Source organism: Talpa occidentalis, unplaced genomic scaffold (genome assembly GCF_014898055.3).
Source record: "Talpa occidentalis isolate TD23 unplaced genomic scaffold, MPIMG_talOcc4v2.1 talOcc4.2, whole genome shotgun sequence".
Taxonomy (NCBI): domain Eukaryota; kingdom Metazoa; phylum Chordata; class Mammalia; order Eulipotyphla; family Talpidae; genus Talpa; species Talpa occidentalis.
In genome coordinates, this window is record NW_023602073.1 from 14,804,102 (window position 1) to 14,824,102 (window position 20,001).

At 41.6% G+C, this 20,001-nt stretch overlaps 1 protein-coding gene across 3 annotated transcripts in view; it reads left to right on the forward strand.

The window, feature by feature from the left end:
- The first annotated feature begins 3,059 nt into the window (after window positions 1-3,059).
- Window positions 3,060-20,001, forward strand: part of SCGN (secretagogin, EF-hand calcium binding protein) — a 44,330-nt gene continuing 27,388 nt past the window's right edge. The window contains exons 1-4 of one of the 3 annotated variants that reach the window (XM_054698359.1): window positions 3,060-3,956; window positions 4,868-4,938; window positions 9,404-9,496; window positions 14,651-14,740. In XM_054698359.1, the coding sequence (XP_054554334.1) occupies window positions 3,875-3,956; window positions 4,868-4,938; window positions 9,404-9,496; window positions 14,651-14,740 (336 nt within the window). In that variant the 5' untranslated portion in view covers window positions 3,060-3,874. The other 2 variants (XM_037518947.2, XM_054698358.1) reach the window with 2 other exon arrangements.

A 20,001-nucleotide genomic window follows, 5' to 3' on the forward strand; every position in this document is an offset into this window, starting at 1 on the left:
TCTCTTTCAAAGGGTAGGATGGTTTTCCCAAAAGGAGATCTTCTGTGAGGGGAATTCAAGGTACCTGTGCACTAGCGACCTAGCATCTGACAGACATCTGGACACAAAGGAACTAGAAACTAGCCACTGAGTGGAAGTTGCAACTCCACATCCAGGCTCCTGGAAATTGTGCTGTGTTCTGTTTGTCCTGTAGCCTCAAGAAAAACAGCAGTTCTTGTAGCTGCACATCTTTTTTTCTTTCCCTGCGCATCTTTCCCTCTTTCCTAAATTGCACTTTTACAATTAAAAAAAAAAAAGTTTGCATTATATGCTTACTGTAAAAAGTTTTGAGATGGAAGAATTAAAAATAGCAAAGTTAAAATTACCATGAATTTTCCTTGTGTCCATTCCAGAGATAAACATCATTTTCATTATTAGTGTATATTTTACATTTTTAAAAATGTGTACAAGCATGTATTTTTGTCTTACAGACTTGGATTATACTACTTGCACACATTTGTAATTTTTTTTTAAAGATTTATTTATACATACAGGAACTGGGGTACAGGCCAGAGGTGGGGGTGGTGGTGAGAGGACTCACCAGAGACAGAGTGGGGAACAGAACAGGCTGACTGAAATACACTGCTGAGGGGAGCAGTGATCCAGTCAGGAGAGGTCTGCTGCACTATGTGGGTAGCTCCCTGGCAACCTGGGGGTAGCTTCATATGTTGTGTCTTAACCCCTTGCACCACCAGGGGGGGCCCGTAATTTGTTTTCTAATCTTTACCTCTGTTCTGTCACTTTAGTGACATAAAAACCACAATTTTTGTGTATACAGCAAAGTCCATGATAAAAGTTAACTGTCATTTAACCATTTTCCTATCGATTATTACTTCTGATATTTGTCTTGTTTTTCTTTTTTCCACTATTTATCAGAAAATAAGGTCTGTGTTCAACCTGGTGAGCTCATACAAATCACTCTTCTTGATAGATTTTGAAACTGTATTAAATAATATGCCAGCTTTGGACACATTTTTCTTCTCCTCCTGCTGTGTTCACCAACATTTGTACCCAATACTTTCCCCAGAAGTAATGCTACTGCTTTTCCTCTGTTAACTCAAGCCACACCCCTAAAAAATTCTGGAGTTTATTTCACCATAGACAAAATGTGCAAATGGAAAAATCATTTTAGTAGCTAACCTTCATTGTTTACTGTGTGTAGTATGCTGAGATTTTTTTTTCATTTAACCTTTACGACAATAATACAGAGCAATGCTACTATTACCCCACATACAAGCTAAGAAAATTAGGCTTCTTTGCAGTAACTTGTCCAATATCACATCTAGTAAGACTTTGCAAAGCTGAGTCCTACCTAAACTAATTTTTTTCATAATTATTTACAAAATTCACTGGATTTAGTCAACTTTTCTAAGCTTTTGCCTAATGTACTTTTTCTGTTCCTGGATCCTAACAAGTTTAGGTTTAATTTTCATGTTTCTTTGATTCCTCTTGGGTGTGGCCATTTCTGGGGCCTTCCTTATTTTCTTTAAATTTTTTTTTTCTTTTCTTTTCTTTTTTAGATTTATTTATTTATTTATACAAGCGCTGGGAGGGTGAGAGAATTCACCAGAGCCAGAGTGGGGAACAGAACAGGCAGACTGATGAAATACACTGCTGAGGGAAGCAGCGGGTGGCAGGAGAGGTCTGCGCGCCATGTGGGACCCTCGCTGGTGGCCGGGGATCAAACTGGTGCTGCAGAGACTGCGGGCAGCTTTGCAGCCCAGCGCTCAACCGCTGTGCCACCAGGGGAGGCCCATTTTTTTCTTTTTTCTGAAAAACACTGTTACCTCTGATCCTCTGTAACACCATACACCCTCTAATTTGCTAACTACTGTGCTGAGTGGTTCAGATCTTTGCAGCAACCCCTCAAAATAGGTGTTATAATCCTCATTTTTAGATGCATAAACAAGATGAAGAAAGAAGAAACTAATGGCCTAGGTTTCAAACCCCAGATGGGGCTGAGATCCTAGGCCAGGAGTGTCTGAATGTGATGGGGCATATTCTTTTTATAACTCTAGTTTGGATGGTTTAAGTATATGCACTTTAAAAAAATAAATGTGGACCTCCCCGGTGGTGCAGTGGTTGAGTGCTGGGCTGTGAAGCTGCCCGCAGCCTCTGCAGTGCTGGTTCGAACCCCAGCTGCCGCGAGGGTCCCACATGGTGCGCAGACCTCTCCTGCTGTGCCTGCTGCTCCCCTCAGCAGTGTACTTAATCAGTCTGCCTGTTCTGTTCCCTGCTCTGACTCTGGTGAATTCTCTCACCCTCCCGCACTTCTGACTATATCCAGTGCTTGCATAAATAAATCTTTAAAAAAACATAAATGTGACTTCTATAATTAGAGTCCACGTGCCATAAAGAAGCTGTAGAGCTGATCTAACTCTCCTAATAGCCAAGTTTCCTCCAGAAAATGTTCCAAGCACATGGTCAGAAGGCTTCAGTGCCCGTCACTTCACTATTTCACAAAGCAGCCAGTTAAGTGTTGAACAGTTCTGATCTGTTGGGACAGACCCCACGCAGTGAGCAGAAGGGCCTTGACCTGAGTCCCTAAGGCATGTGAAAACACATGCGTCTCAGAGGAAAACCTCTAGTGGCAGGACCTGGTGTTGAGTGCCCGGAAAGTGACCTGCATGGAGTCAGGCCTCTACATCTCCACAGTCTTAGAATAACAAAAATAATGAGTGAACTTCCCAAGCTCTAGCTAGGGGGGCGATAAGATTATGTGCGTGAGAACTAACCACCTGGTACCCTACCGTCTGAAGTAAATAGATAATAGTAAGAAAGTAGACTAATCATTCATACGTGTTATCATTACATGGTATGCTTTGATGTTACACCTGCTGCAATTAAAATAGTATATAATGAGCACTAAGACAATAAAGATTTACTGCATGCTGGACATGACAGTCCCCCATGTCTGATTTCCCTCACCATCACATCCCAGGTCCAGGACACACTAGAAGTCCACATGATCATTAGAAAGAGCTCTGTGGCCCTCCAAATGAATTGTTTTTTGGTATTAGGGCAGCTCTGGGGAACAAAACGCAATCATCTAACCCTTCTACGTGGGATGCGGCAGCTGGTCACCAAGTCTCCCCTTATCTCTCTTTTCCTGGCAGAGCATGGCATAGTTTGAACTGCTTTAAACCTCAGTTCCTTTCAGAGTCTCTGGTTACAAGTCCTTGGAGCATGCATGACTGCACAACAGAGTTCGGTGATTGCTGTTAATGTCTGCTTGCTTGCTGATAATTTCTTACTACTGTCACAGTCATTGCCCTTAACCTCACAGCCACCCTCCCCCCACAATACATTTCTAAATCAAGCCCAAAGTGTCCTGACACTGGCACCTCTTCCCACCTTTTAAATGGAGGTGGGGGTAGAACACGCTTTAGAAAATCCCTTGAGACTCATTTTGGAAGGTTAAGGTAGATATTTATTCTGAGTTTAACAAATTAAAGGACAATGGCCATGTACCACAGACACCCTAGATAGTGTCTTTCTCTCTGAATCCCCCACGGGGCTGAGGCAGACAATAGCTCTCCTGTGGATCAGCGAGAACAGAGTGCTGGGCGGGCCAGGGATCTACGCACCAGGAGGGGGCGGGCGGGCTCCAAGCAGCTGATGTGGCTCAGAGCCCGGTCCAGGCTTGGGGACTGCTTGGCGACACCAAGGCGCCACCAGCAGCCTCACCAGACGACCTCGCGCCCGCCCCGTAGACAGGTGCTCAGAAAATCATAGAACTGGGCGAAGGAGTGTCAGAAACCTTCTCAAAGCAGTTGTTGCTAAAGTTCTCTAAGAGTTCCTTGCGGGCCGGGGCCTGAGCTTTGTGGTCAACACCATGGACAGCGCTCGCGAACCGACTCCGGAGCGCTTGGACGCCGCGGGCTTCTGGCAGGTCTGGCAGCGCTTTGATGCAGATGGTGAGTTGAACGAGCCACCTGCACATTCAGGTGTAGATGCGGCTCTGCTCCTGGTTCTGCAGAAAGGAGCCACAGTTTCTCCTTCCTGTGAGTTTTTCCCTACTGGGAAATTTGTCTTCAGCCTTGTTAATGCAACATGCTTAATAGGCATTGGGTATATCAGATACAGTTGGAGGTCTTGTGAAAGTTCAGAGTGGAAACAGGAATGTCCCATCTTCCCAATCTCTGTGTGCATGTGGGGTGTGTGTGTGTGTGTGTGTGTGTGTGTGTGTAGTGTCTATATTATGACAAATATAATTTTATATATCTGAGGCTTGTGGGCTGATGCTCAGCTATCTGAAGTAATGAGTCAGCTCATTTTTACTCTGATTTTGTTGAATAACCCACATATTCTCAAAGGGAGAGGCAGGATGAATTTCATCAACTTTCAAAAACAACACTACCCCCCAAAAAAAATCTACTTGAAAGGAAAATGAACTACTTGACATTGGCATTGACTTAATTTATAATTAAGCAAACCTGAAGAAAATACTTAAAAAACATGTGTTTTAACTCTGCAAACTAATGTTCAACATCTATATTGGTTAAAATTGTCCAATCTTGGGTTTCTTTGGGGTTGGATTTTTTCTAAAAGTCGTGTTTAATTGTGGAATAAAATTCTTGTGTATTTCATGGCTGACTTTTCCCAAATTTTCCTGTGGTTCCAGCACAAAGGATTTAATCTTGAAGATGTGTTTGCTATTCAAATCCATGTCTTCTAAGGGTAGATGCTGACACTTCGTTATTGTAATAGCAAGTAATAGTATCCATGGGGACTTTATAAATGATCATACTGAAAGTAAATTTTGATAAATGCTAAATGTCATTCTGTACAAAATAACTATAATTGATGCACATCTTGTTGCCTTCAGAAAAAGGTTATATAGAAGAGACGGAGCTTGATGCTTTCTTGTACCACTTGTTGGCAAAATCGAATACTGATGTAAGTAGTTGTGTTCTTAAGCATTAATTTATGTGTGTCTTAGTGAATGACAAGGATTCTCCAAGGCTTAGGTTGATTTGTACCTATTAATCCCACCTGACCTCTTTTTTTCATTGCATGCATTTAATTGTTCTTGCTTTCCTAGCAACAGGAGAGATTTAGGTGTAAGTTTTATAAAAGGTTCAGTGGTCTCATTAAACATGCTGGTCACTGACTTGCAATGTAACATCTGTCAGCCACTCAGAGAGCCTAAGTGTAGACCCAAACAACTCTGTTTTGAAGGTCTTCTTGGTTATGTCTCTGCTAATGGATTTAAGACTGGAGATAAGGTAGCCCACTTTGCTCAGTCAAGTGGAAAAGATGTTAAGAGCTTTAGGGTTCTGTGTGTTTAGTGCATTTGACTCACCTTTGATAGCAAAGAACAAACTAATCATTTAAAATCATTTACCCCATGATTCACTTTTATTAGAAAATTTTACAGATTTCTTAGGGGATGACAAGACAGAAAATAACCAACATACTCAGAGCTCAGGTAAGGCAAGCTAGTGTCCATGTCCCTGTAGCAAAGCAGGGAAAAATCTCACAGAAATATACCAGCTGGGCTTGGAAAAACCTGGTGAAGACTCCATCAGGGAATGTATGGTAGGGGGAGTAGGTCTGGATACATTAGCATTTACAATGAATTATGGGGATCGCTTATCCTTAGATATAATAGCTTACATGGAAGAATATTGAAGTGCATCACACTTTTATGTAGGAGCCTGAAGAGGGGAAAAAGGAATTCTGTACCACCAAGGAGAACTTGGGAATGGTGGGGCAGACAGCACAGAGAAAGAGGTTGCCATCTGCCTGCAACAGTCATGTGGATCTTTTGGTATCTCTTTACCTGCTGCATCTCATATTCTGTTTTTTTGTTTTTTTGTTTTTTTTTCATTTTCTGACCATTTCTGTTTCTCATCCCAATGTTTCAAGCTATCCTCTACCAATATCTTTTGACCTCTTTGGGTTTCATCTCTCTTAGGTCTCTGATTGCTGTCCATTTCTTATCTGTCACTTTACTACCCCCCAACTCCAGTGTTGTTGCTTCTCTTTCTTCTAATCTCTGGTCAATCTGTCCCTCCTTTCCCTGTCTTTTATTTGTTTTCCAGTCTTTCTGTCTCATCTCTCTTTGCCCTTCATTTCTTTCCTTTGACCAGTTTTCCCACCTCCCTTCTCCTCTTTGCATCTGTTCTCTTCCCTTCTTTTATCTTCCTTTACCTTCCTCCCACTGACTGCTGTTAATGTGAAGGTACATGGCATTCTGGAACCCATGAGTCAAATACCATTTTGTCAAATATGTCAGGAGTATTTGAGAAAAACAGAAATATAAAGATAAAACTAAAATCTTGGCATAAACTGGATGATCAAAAAAAAATCTAAATTCCCAGAATCTGGTACTTCATATTTTTTCAGAAGTCTCCTGGGTATTGTGACTTACGGGGAAAGAGGATGACATTGGCAGCCAGTGTTGAAACTGGATGTGTCTCATTTTCAGTCATGGAGTAAGGAACGGAATCACCCAAACATGAGGGTCTGCTCTAAACTGAGGACACTGTGAGCTATCTTCCGGGACTTTGGCTAACCTTAGAGAGCATGAGAGAGAGAGAGAGAGAGAGAGAGAGAGAGAGAGAGTGATGCCATTTCTTGTACTGGCTGTTATCATTTCCTGCCCCCTTGGGTTTAGCACATGAACTCACCCTTTCACACAAGGGCAGGCACAGTACTTGTAAGAAAGGGGACAGAAAATGACTCACCAGTGTCCTGTGCATCTGTGTTCAGTGCAGGTGGTCCTGAGACTGTAAGCAAAGAGTTTGGAAGGTTGCGGAGTATTTTGGTCAGGGGAAACTAATTTTTGGTAGACTTAAGAATATTCTGTATCTGCTAAAATGTACCCACTGGATCTAAGTAGCTCATCCCCATTGGGCCTGCCTAGGATCTTGCATCCTAAGTCAGTTTGCATTTCCTTCCACCACTGTCCCTCCAGAAACATTGTCTGATTTTGGGAGAGAGGGTTCGCATATAATCAAGTTTGTCCCACTGAGGTCTGGCAGCACCCCCAAGCACTCACTGCTCCTTAGCTCCTGACTCAGAAGACTTGTGCAGTCAGTTCACCAGTCATAGTGCCAGCAATCAGGTGCAGAGTAGGCAAGGGAGCCGGGTGGCCAGGAGCCTGGCAGGCCTCTCAGCCCCCACCTAACCTGTGGGCTTTTCTCTTTGGGCTCTCTGGCATCATCTTGTGGCCCTGCCTCTCTGTAGTCATTCATCCTCTCATAGACAATCTACCCCAGCCATTTTTTGTGTGATACCACCCTTATAGCCTCATCCACCAAGCTCAGGTGTGCACACGCATGCATGCCCACACCATACTCTAGGTGTCCACACTCCCAAGCGCCTTCTGCAAAGAAGGTTGCAGGTGATAGCCAGAGGCCAGTGGTGCAAAAGTCTGACCTATACATATAAACTGCTAACTGGATAAGTCATCAACTGCCCTTGTTACTATTCTAAATACTGAGGCATTACCCTGGGGAATTTTGCAGGGCACCCTATTCTACCTGCAGGTGTGTTTAAGGGAACTAGTCCTCATCTGGCTTTTTCCTGGCTGAGAAATGAGTAGACCCTACGTATGTAGGACTTCAAAAGTGAAAGACACTTCAGAGTAGAGACTGTCCCTATTTGTGACACTTATTTTTAATCAGTGGTGTCCTGTGAATACAGATTCAGCTATAGGGAAGCCTCTGTGAACAGAAGCCACTCCCTTTGGTGAGCAGGAGTGGCAAGTAGTTCTTGGAGGCCTGAACAGCTCTAATTTCCTCTCCTGATTAGCGGGTCCCTGAAAACTAGGAAGAAGAAATTTTGAGGTTTCTACAGCTAGCTGCCTGTTGTCAGCGAGGAGAGAAACCAGCTCCTTGTAATTACCTGTACCTCCCAGACTCTGAGGGGATTAACTTAATGGAACCATAAACTGTTCCTTCTGCTGTTGTTATTCACCTCCCTCCCCCTTCCGTTCCTAGCCTTTTTCTTTTCAAATGCTAATCTGGCTTCTGGACCAGATCTGGATCTGGCTAGTCTGTGACAGATAGTACTTCTGTTTCTGTGCCTGTCTACAAGCCCTTTGTGTGCAGATCACAGCTCATCCTGGGCCTGTTCCAGAGATGATAAATCCCCTGCTTTGGCCTCAGATAAAGTGGTCAGGGTTGATACTCATGGACAATTATGAGAACCCTAAGCTCTTTTTCTTTAGGTCCAGGCATTAATCACAGACTTTAACGTCATAAGTCAAGCTTCTGTGTCTTCAAACTAAAGGTGGCATGTAGACTCCATCTAGAGCTTCTTTGACGGCATCTTTTTATTACTTTGAAATCTAATTTTCCACTATCATGGTCTATGTTAGTTAACTTTGTTAGTTAACTTTGTATGCCCAGTCCACCATAAAGAATCATTTATTCATTCCACAGATAATGTATTAGAGACACAGAAATAACTAACTGCTCTCCTGGGGGAACTCTTAATCAAGAAGTCCAACTTGTTGAGTGATTTCTATCATTCTTTTTCTGTGTGGTGCTCATACCACCCACACATGTGATCACAAATATACACAATCTTTGGTACCAAGACTAGAAAAGTCTAATCTCTATATTTAGTGGGTGTTTACATGAGGAAATCCAATTGGCTGACTAGCCTGATGGTATCAGGGAGAATGAACATGGCTGGTCAAGTCTGGAGGCTCAGAATCTGACACTGCATATCTATGTCAGAATTCTGACATAGTGCTGCATCAGAATTCATTCTCCATTGCTGATTGAAAGTGTCATCTTTCTTTGAAATGACCCTGCAGTTCACACATGAAAAACAATGAAATATGTGGAAGAGGTTGCACATGGAAAGGAGATGTGAGATCTTTGGCATATTCAACAATTGCTTTATTACTTTGGTTTCGCCTTAACTATTTTCCCCTTCTAGTTATTTTTTCCTCTAAGAATCCAAGGAGAATAAGAGAATGAGTTATGGAAAAGTTGGAGACCTAGAAGAGCTGTACTCTGCACTTAAAAGTAGAAGCAAACCTCTGAGTTTTTTGGGGGAAAGTCTGTATATTCATTATAACATAGTCCTTTGTCCCAGAAAAATGTATAAGATGTTTAAATTGATTCTCTCAACACTCTAGTCTCTAAGTGTGTCTTCATTCATATTTTAGGAGCTCACTAGTTATAAGTTTTACCTAGTCAGCATTCTGATTAGTAGTTTTTTGCTAAGAAATCCCCAATCTGTTTTCCCTTCTACAACATGACAGAATTGCTTTAAATGGCTATGTAATATGCTTTCCAGGTTAGACTAACAATCATTAGTCTATATACTCTGAATATTTGATATCCTAACTTCATGATGGAATCCCAGCAGCTTTCAGGTGACTCTTTCTGACCCACTGTAGGAAGCAGTCATGGAAGAAAATGCACAGAAGGTGAAACAGCAGTTTATGGCTACCCACTGTGTCGCTAAAGATGGCCGCATACAGATGCAAGAGGTACCTTTCACAACCATACCTTTCTTTACTATTCTCTTGGGTTAAAATTTCCTCTGAAAGATATGAAAATTTTAAATTTGACCACAAGTTGACCCAGAAAATGTTTTTTAAAGTAATCAGCTCTCCTTTATTATCTGCTTAATAACAAAGAACATATGGTTCTTCCATCATTTTATTCGTCAATAAATATTTATTTTATAGAGAACTGACATGCAGGAGGCCTTTCAGTTACTTGATCCAACATTTATCTCTGCACAGCGTCCTGTTCAAATTGAACCTTGATATAAGGAAAGACTTACTGACAGTAAATGAATTCAAACTTCAGCATCAGCTCCCAGTGGAGGTTGCAAAGATCATGAAAAACAAAGCATTCTGCAGCTGTCTTTACTTACAATGAACTCATTTGATTGATATCTACACAAATGGAAGGAACCTATGAAGCATGCAATAACTTGTGTGGTTTATCTTTAAACTGAACATTTTTTTTCTTCTAGATACAAAAAAGTATAGAGTATAGAAAGGATTTCTATCCTCACAGTAATTATAGAAGATAGGCATGGGATATTATCCCTGTTTTACAGACGAGGAAACTCAGTTACTTTCCAAACACCATATGGCCAATATGTAGTGATGGTGTAATTGTAACTCCACCTATTGGTATGAACCTGTCTAGCCTCATACTATACAGTTAGGTATCTACACAGAAACTAAGGTAATCTAAAACCAAGATGTTTACTCCATAGTCAAAACTGCCTGCTAGACAGTTTACCTGAAATTTGGAGAGCTAGTGGTCTTGATGACTTCATACTTGGACAGCAAATATTGATAAAAGCATTTTTTCTTCAGTTATGAAAGATAATGTCTCCTTATAAAAACTGTCACCAAGAGCCTGCTTTTTTAGCAAACCAATAAACTAAGCACTTATTTTTAAATGTAGTTGTTGACAAATTTTTACTCAAAGGCAAAAATTATATCTGTAACCAATAATTATAACTGAAAATTTGCACACATTATAATTCATGTAAAAATGTGTCAGGGTATTCATTAATGGAAAAGTAAGCAGTAGCATCAAGTTAGAAATTCCACAGTATTCAAGACTACATGTTTATTGTTCAGTGTTATATTCTCCAGCCCCCAGATCCTGACAGAGTATTTAGCAAATATTATTGAGTTAGCAAATAAATGTTTATTTGCTAAACTAATAATGGAATGAATGACAGACACAGGGTGAATAACTGAAAACTACATCATTATCTTACTAATAACAGGTAGACCTTCCTGAAGCCATTGAGACCTTGGCAATAGCTCTGACATCTAGCCAACCATTTTGTCACCGACTCCTGCAAATAAACATATTCATGTTGTTTGCAGGGAAGCTGGTAGGACAGGAATGCATCATTCCAAGGCCCCTTGCAGCCACCTGAGCCTATGAGTTGAAGGAGTAGCCAAATCCTGACTACCATTAACTATTTCACGTACTCCATTTATAGGTAGTAACATAAAACTCAGTCCACCTTAACCCATTTTAGATATTTTCACAAAAGATGGGGAAGAAGTCACAATTGAGAACCAAACTGAGTTTTTGGGATGGTCTGTATATTTGATTTGCTTGTATCTTTCCAATCAAAACTGCTTTATAATTTGATTACTTAACCTGTGTCACTCCATATGAGAAAATACTTAATCCTGGAGAGCAGTTTACATTTCCAGCATGGGTGGAAAACACCAAGTCCCCTGGTGTGATATAAAACCCTGGCCAACTTGTATAATCTCCCTGAGCTCCATTTTTATCATCTTCATCGACACAGCAGTTATCACTTACTGAATGCTTAATGTACTAGTGTTGTAGAAATTCTGGCCTTTTACCCAGCAGAGGAAGAACAAGTGGTACTTCAGGAATGGTGAGGTCAGTAGAAGCTTTGTTACTCATGCATGAGGTCCCAGACCTGGGACGCCCCGTAAGGTCTGAGCACCAGTTTAAAGACAAAGCTTCCTTTTATTGATAGCATCGCTTTTCAGCAGGCACAACCATTTGTAGCAAAGTCCCCAGACAAGGGCGGGGGGGGGGGGGGCGAGGAAAGGGGAAAGGCTGCAGGCATTCGGGGATGGCCTTGGAGAGATAGACCAGCTCGGCCAGCTGCCTGACCCTGTAGATAAGAGTGCTGAGGCCCTGGCCATGAATCTTGAAAGGGAAGGAGCTATAAGTAAGCAAACTTGTTAATTATGCCTGCATTGGAATGTTCATTGCACTTGGGCTGGAAATTCTGCTGGAATTTTTATTATATTCATTTGTTCAATAACATATTTTCTCATCACTAGAAACTTTGCTAAAGAGTGAACAAGTAGTGCCTCGTTTTACTTCTAGTGTTCACGTAAGCACCAGAATATAAATATTATCATCTGCATGTTGCAAATGCAGAATTGAAGCACATGATCAAATAATAGGCGAGTATTAGAGAAGGATTTAGATCTATTATAGGACTGAAGGAGAGGCCCCTTGGGCCCTCCAAACCTTTCTGCTCTAAATAGGCTCTCCCATCTGCCACACATAGACATACTCTTAGTATGTAAGACCTTCAATAAAAAAGAACTTTACTATAATTAGTGCACGATAGAGAGAAGAGAAAGAATATAGTTAAATTAGTTTCCCTATAAAGCACCCAAAGTTATCCATCCCCTTGTGGGTAAACGCCCAGCCAAACAGGGTTGGCCCAAAGCAGGACTGCGACATTTTTGCTATCTACAAATCACAGCAGAGCATTTCTTGACTACCTACAGAGTATACAGCTCATATCACGAGGCAGGCCCGGGGACGCCTAGGCCTCCTCATGACTTATGTGACTCGTGCTTATGTGACTAACTCCATGGTGGTCTCAGGATACCTCTGCCCATGATAACATCAAATACTTTGCTGACACAAATGGCTCTTGATGTATGGTCACACTGTCCCTTCCCTGTCCCTCATAAAACTTTGTCCCCCATTCCTATCCCACCCTCTGGACTTTATTCTTCACACCATTGTTGCATGATCAGCTTTTACTACCCTGTGTGCTTTCAACAAATGGCACAAGTACTTCTGCTCAAGTAGCAGAGTCTCCCTTGCAAACCTGCTCCACCACTGTGTTCCTGGGGCATTCCTGCTGCAAAGTGGCAACAAAGTTTCTGCTCAACATAGGACCCCAGAGGCCCGAAACCTTGCCATGAATCTAAGGCACCTTCTAGTGGGGACCCACAGGAAAGGGGCAGAATGGACCAGGCAAGTCTGAGATGAAAGGAGAAAAATCAAAACACAAATAAAGGTCAAGACAGCCATTGTCAGTCTCCCCAAGAGTCTCTCACCCACATCTCTGTCTCTTTCAAGTGTTTCCTTTCATGTCTTCCAAGACCCTGGTGCAAGTCCAAGGCCAAGAAGCAAGTGCAGCTTCTTCACAGGTCTTTCTGCTCCATGTGCCTCCTCCAGGGCTTCTCGAACTCCTTCCTTCCTTCTTCCCTGTCTTCTCCGACTTCTCCTCCCTGCTCAGCTCTACCCTTCCTTGGGTGGGTCAGGGAACCTTGACCCTACCTTTTCTATGGATATTACACTGTTACAGATCCACCCTAAGCCATCACTTGCATGCTGCATGGTGCTGCCTCCCATTAGTAAAAGGAGGAAATTTATATGTAGCTGAAGGATTGGCACGAGAATTTAAAGAGATGCTAAATGAAAGCGCATTGCCAATGCCTGCCAGGTAGAAGCTACTCAATATCTGATAGCTGTTATTATCCATGTTCAGTGTCCTTGAGCTGACCCATATCCAATGAGATTATGACTGGGAGAATGGGCTAATTTTCCTTACAATTCACCAAGAGTTGCTTTGGACTCATTTTGTGGCATTGAGGGAACTACCTGGTTATAGAAGAATTGGAAATTGTCATTGTTCGTGGAAGCCAACTTGGAGAGCAGGTGGTATATTCTGCAATGTCATAGGTTTGGCAATGAACCCAATCAAGCACAACTACATGCTGAAACAAGTGTTAGAATAACATAGGGGAAGAGGATAGTCCCTTTGTTCATGGGAGTGAGTGAAGTAAATCAATCGACAGTGCTCACATAGAAAACAGGATGTTTGAACTGAACCCACTAGTGTAGTCTAGAGACACTAAAATGTGAAAGAATAAAAATAGTCAACATTCAAGAATCAAGCCAGACAACAATCTCTACAGTATTCAACTAATATAGCACAGAAGTTAAAAGTGTGGGCTTAGTTGAACTCCTGACTCCCCAACTTAACTCCATAACTAAGTCAAATTCCTTCACTTTGTGTAGCCTAGTTCCTTAGCTAATGAATAATAAGAATAATGGGGTGTCATGTATTTGATAAGTTGTTATTAGGATGAAGTGATATGTAAGAGGTTAGAACAATGAATTCATGGCACATGTCAGAATTACTTACTATTTTTATTTTCTATTATTACTATAGAGTTAATTTAATATTGGAAACTCTTAGAATAGTACTTGGAAAATACTCACACATGTACTATATAGGATGAGTAGATTATGAGCTCATGGAAGGCAGATAAACAGTGTTTCATATATAGTTGGGGTGCAATACTCTTTGAAAGAATCAGTGAATCTAAAATGATAAGTGCACAGAACTGCAATCTGGGCTCCCCATGCTCAGCCACTCAAATCTTTCTGACTTATAATATATGACACCATGCCTTTAACCCAGGGAGCACTGACTAGTGTTGTTGACTATTTATTTATTTATTTTACTTCTAAGATGAATGTGTTGTCTTAATGTATAGTCTTTATTTTATAGTTTCAGTTGAATATATAATATATAATATAATTTCTCCTTGGTAAACTACGGCTATAATAAGTAAATCTATGCAGACTATGATTAAACTAATGAAAAATTATCCTTGTTACTGAAAAAAGTATTCCCATTCTACAAATTAAGATTTGAGCAATTTTATGTGCCAGAGACTTAATATAGCATGAGAAATGATAAGTGCAATGAAGAAATAGAAAACAGGAAGAGGATAAAGAGTGTTTGGATGCCCAGTGTTAATCAGAGTAGCCAAAGAAGACCTCACTGAGAAGGTGACATTTGAATAAAGACTCGAAGAAGTACTAGACCATGAAGCTACTTGTTCTCCCCATTTCTTTAGCTTGCCAGCCTGTTCTTATCTGAAGATGAAAATTTTCTCCTGTTCTTTCGCCAAGAATCCCCCTTGGACAGCAGCGTAGAGTTTATGCAGGTAAGTGTTTGGTTGTGTCTCTGTAGAGGATAAGGGTTGAGAAGAGACTAGGATGCTGGTCACCAGTTACAGCAGCCACCGTCCCTGCCTGGTCCCCAAGCTACCACATGCTCCTGAGCTAACAATCGCCTATATCCTGGATGAGAGGAAAGTTTAGACTGGCCCAGGCAGGTACACTGTCCAAGGAATAGTGGGATGGAAGGCCAGGGAAAACTCAGAGCACATGCCCTGGGAAGCCCTGTGGCGCTCTGGTGAACAACTGCCTTTTGAGAATGCTGTCTAGACATCTAGACGCCATGCAAAACTTCTTTTTAAATGTTGTCAACTCATTCTAATTTTGAAGGCACAGTACAGTCAAACATGACTTATCAGTTTTCAGATCCAGGCAGCAGATCTGTTTGCAATCATTGTGTTTGAGTAAAGGCTAAAGATAGAATCAATGACTATAGCCTAAAGATAGAATCAATATTCTAAAGATAGAATCAATCTCATAGCCTCTAGCTTTTACTATCTGTAAGTGGAAAAACCCCAGGGAAGACATAGAAAGGTTTCTCCAGGGCCACAGAGGCCAAATCAAGATAGATGCTGCATCCAGATTCCCATTCTGGAAACTGTTACAAATCCTGATTTAGGAGATAGTCATTTAGCAACCTTCTGTACTAAATATTTATTTCCCTCTGGCCAAATGAAAGTCATCTACTATGGAGTGAACACTGAAGAAATTTGAATGAATAATACATATATGCTGATAACCAAAGAGATGCAAATTAAAAACAAGTAATTTTTACCAAAATTGTGTCAGGGTGCAAAAAAAAAAATCATCTCATACTCCTCTGGGGTTTTCTCAGGCTGGACAAGTAATTGAAATAGCATCAGACTAGTTAGCAAAGTAAAAGCAATCAATTTATTAATTCACATATGTGGGCGTCCCCTGGTCGCGCAGCGGTTGAGCACCGGGCTTTGAAGCTGCCCGCAGCCTCTGCAGTGCTGGTTCAATCCCCGGCCACCGGTGAGGGTCCCACATGGTGCGACAGACCTCTCCTGCCCCCCGCTGCTCCCCTCAGCAGTGTCCTTCAGTCCTTCTGCCTGCTCTGCTCCCTGCTCTGGCTCTGGTGAATTCTCTCACCCTCCTGTGCTTCTGACTGTACCCAGTGCTTATATAAATAAATAAATAAATCTTAAAAAAAAAAAATACACATATGTAATACCGAATGCCTTGGCCAGTGAAAGGAAAGAGTTTGAGGACAAAGCAGCAGAATCCTTTCTGAAAGACCACCGTAGTCCTGCTCTTTGGCAGAGGACAGGGATATTCATCCAGAGTTGCAAGGGAGTAAGAAAGGGGAAGGGGCATGGGCAAGAGTCAGCCTCTCATCCTTGTGACAGAAGCCTCTGGAGAGTTTCTGGGGAGATTTAATTTGGCGCCAGCTTGCTTTCACTGTCATCTGGTGGGACAGAGAGAGACAAATGCTTCATTTCGGTGTATGGAGAATTTCCAGCGTTGTAAATTATAAAGAATATGGAGCAGATGAGTAATGTTTTTCCTGAGTTTGGGGACCTAGGGCATCAAGGACAGAGAAGGGGAGACTTCACCTGACAGACAAGAAGGGGGTGCGCTGACTCTTAGCCTGAGAGTAAAGATGAGGTTCTTAGATGGTGAAAGTGTGTTCACTGATAATCCTGGGGAACCCTTTGTTGCATTTCAGTGAAGCAAAGGCAGATGCTTAGGATATGACAATCTCTTTTGATTAAGGAAAGTTGAAGGACTTAAGCAAGAACAGAAAATTCTAGCCTTGGGGGCCCTCACTATCAACTGAAAACAATCTACATTTTTAAGGTAATGGTCATAGGCCTCATATGCTCACTGGGCTTTGTTTGGCCTCTACTTCCATGCCAGCTTGACAAGAGGCCTGCTCTGGGCCTATTGAGAAAAGCCTATCTGACCCCACATTAGTAAGATTTTAAAAGGATCAACAAAAAAAATGCAGGGCTGGCAGGGAAGCTCTAAGAATGTGGCTCATTCTTGTCAGTAGGCATGCATATTGGAATAATTTTATGGAAAGCAATTTTGCAAAAATGTAATCAGGATCTTTTAAAATTACATTGTCCAGAGTTAATTAAAAATATCTTTACCCTTTTGCTTAATACTACTTCTCCAGGCATCTATCTTAAGGATATACTCAGAGAGGTAGGCAAACTTTTGTACAAGGTTCATTAAACATTGCAATGTTACTTGTAATTAAACCCAAAAACAACATAAATGTTTAATAATGAAGGAAACATTAGTCAAATCATGATAAATTTGTGATTCTTTCATTCACTCCACAAATATTTCCAAAACCTACAGTGTAGTGTGTTAGGGGTTGTTTTAGGTGATGGAGGGTAAGAGTAGAAAATTTAGGATGGAGGCATCACGGGACCACAACTGAAGGTGAGGTTAGAAATAATTAGTATTTTTTTTTTTAAATTATTTATTCATGCATACAAGAACTGGGGTATAGGCCAGAGGTGTGGAGGAGGGGTGGTGGTAGTGGTGAGAGGATTCACCAGAGACAGAGTGGGGAGAAGAACAGGCAGACTGACTGAAATACACTGCTGAGGGGAGCAGCCGGCAAGACAGGAGAGGTCTGCTGTGCCTTGCGGATAGCTCCCTGGCCAGCCGGGGATCGAACTCATACTGCAGAGGCTGCAGATAGCTTCATAGTGCTGTGCTTAACCCTTTGTGCCACCAGGGAGGCCCTGATTAACATAGTTGTTAAATAAGCCATAGAAATGAAAACTTCTTAGGCCCCAAGTGCTGTAGCAAGTATCAGACTGCTATAGAAAGTATCCCAAGGCTCAGACCAGAGGTGAGGATATGGAGATTGAGATCCATTATAGAAAACCACCAGTCCTTACAAATCAAGGTTGTTCTCTATAATGGCCTTAATTATACCTTATAAGTAATTAATTTAACAATAGATATTCCACAAAGGAATAGGTGCAGCTCTGCCCACCTATGACTATGCATGGGCCCTTTTCCCCTCTTCCTAATAAACCTGTCCTTTAAAATGTAACCTTTGCCTGCTGTGTCTGTGTGAATGTAACCTTTGCCTGCCTGTGTCTTTGTGAATGTCTTCCTCGCTTGGGTAAACTTCCTATGTGCCACTGAAAAGGGAACTCTGCCAAAACTTCTCTCGGGGTAACCAAAGGACCCTACTCCCTGACCCTACACCTCTTTAAAGTGACATCACTAGGTACTGGTGATTCAGGACATAAAAGCCCCCTTGTGGATCATTATTCATCACTAAAGATCAAATTACCTACGAATCCTTAATGACATGGAGAGAAATAAAATGTTAAGAAATGAAACTGTATATTGTCAGGGCACAAAAGAAACCATCCTGTCCACCCTCTGGTTTCTTCTTGGGCTAGATGAGTCATCAAAACAGCATCAGAGGGATGAACAAAGGAGAAGCAATCAACTTAATGACATATGTATGGAGAATGTATAGGGCCAAATTCTAAATGCTGGAGCAGACCAGGAATATTTATCCTGCTTTTGGGGAGCTGGGCATCGAGGACAGAGAGGGGGAGACTTCAGATGACAGACAAGTCATTTACTGAGAGTAAAGAGGAGATTCTTAGAGATGGAACAATTTGACTGATTAACCTAGAACTGGGTGAGACTATGCCCCCAAACTACATTTTTCTAGGTCATAAAAAGGGGAGCAGTTGTTTTTTGGATTAGGAAAAGGGAGAAGTTTAGGACATAGAGATTTCTTTTTTTGATTAGGATTAGGGAGGGTCAAAGAGTTGGGGCAAAAACAGAAGCTGCTCCTAGCCTTCAGGGCCCTCACTTCAGGGCTCTCAACTCAAAACAATCTGCCTTAAGTAAGGATCATAGACCTTGGGGGCTCACAGTGCCTTCATTGACCCCAACTTTCCACACCAAGATGATGGAGGCCTATCTGGGCTTATTGAGAAAAGCCTACTAGATCCTTTTTGGGAAACTGAACTCACAAAATGCAATATGATCTTAGCTTTGTTTAAAAAATGTTTCACCCTAACACCTGCACAAATAAGACAGTAGGAAAAATGCAAAGAAGTTAAAAACTGGTTGTTTTGAATGCTAGAATTTTAGGTGATTTTCATATTGTTTTTATGTTCATATTTTCCAATTGTTCATAGAATCACAAAAACAAGCAATTTTAAATGACATTTTCAAAGTAATTTTAACTGCATCTAAAATAACTACAGAAATACTTTCTGTTAACCTATTTTTTTTTAATGATTTATTTATTTATGTAAGCACTGGGTACTGTCAGAAGCACGGGAGAGTGAGAGAATTCACCAGAGCAGGAGAGGTCTACGGGCTAGGGATCGAACCAGCGCTGTAAAGGCTGTGGACAGCTTCGCAACCCAGCGCTCAACCGCTGCGCCACCGGGGAGGCCCTTGTTTGCCTATTAACAAAGACTGCTCATGAATATTTGTGGCCATGGAACCCATCTGCCTTCACTTTTGTTTTAGCAGGGGTTCAAATCTGTTAAGAAAGCAAAGGGGCTTCTTCATTTGTTTTTCTTTCTTTAATTGAGGTATAACATGTCATATGTCATAGGATGGTAGAGAACAGAACTTGTGGATTTATTGATTTACCCTGCTAAGGGAAGCAACAGGTAAGACATGAGAGGCCTGCTGTACCCAGAGTGAGGATCCTTAGGATCTTTTTCTACTCCTGGCATCATTGATTGGTTAGGGTGATTAGTCTTGGGTTTGTCCTGACTGATGACATGAATTACCATAATGGATCCTTAGCTCTTAGATCATCAGTCCCACCCACTCCCTTAATCCATTCCAGCTTCCCAAACTGCCTGCTGGGCAAGCAATGGGGCATAGTTGTAAATTTAGTGATAATACCATGACATAATTGACACATGATGATTGGTTTTGGTGTATTAAATAATGATTTGATATTTGTACACAATGCAGAAAGATTACCAAAGTCTAAGTTAATGTCTGTCTCTATAGCTACTTAAATTTTTTTTTAAATAATAAATTTTATTTTTATATTCCCCCATACAACTGCACATGCCCCATACTTAAAATTTTTTTTCTTGGGCCTCCTTGGTGGCGCAGTGGTTGGGTGCTGGGTTGCAAAGCTTCCCGCAGCCTCTGCAGCGCCGGTTCGATCCCTGGCTGCTCCCCGGCCACCGGAGGAGGGTCCCACATGGTGCGGAGACCTCTCTTGCTGCCCGCTGCTCCCCTCAGCAGTGTACTTCAGTCC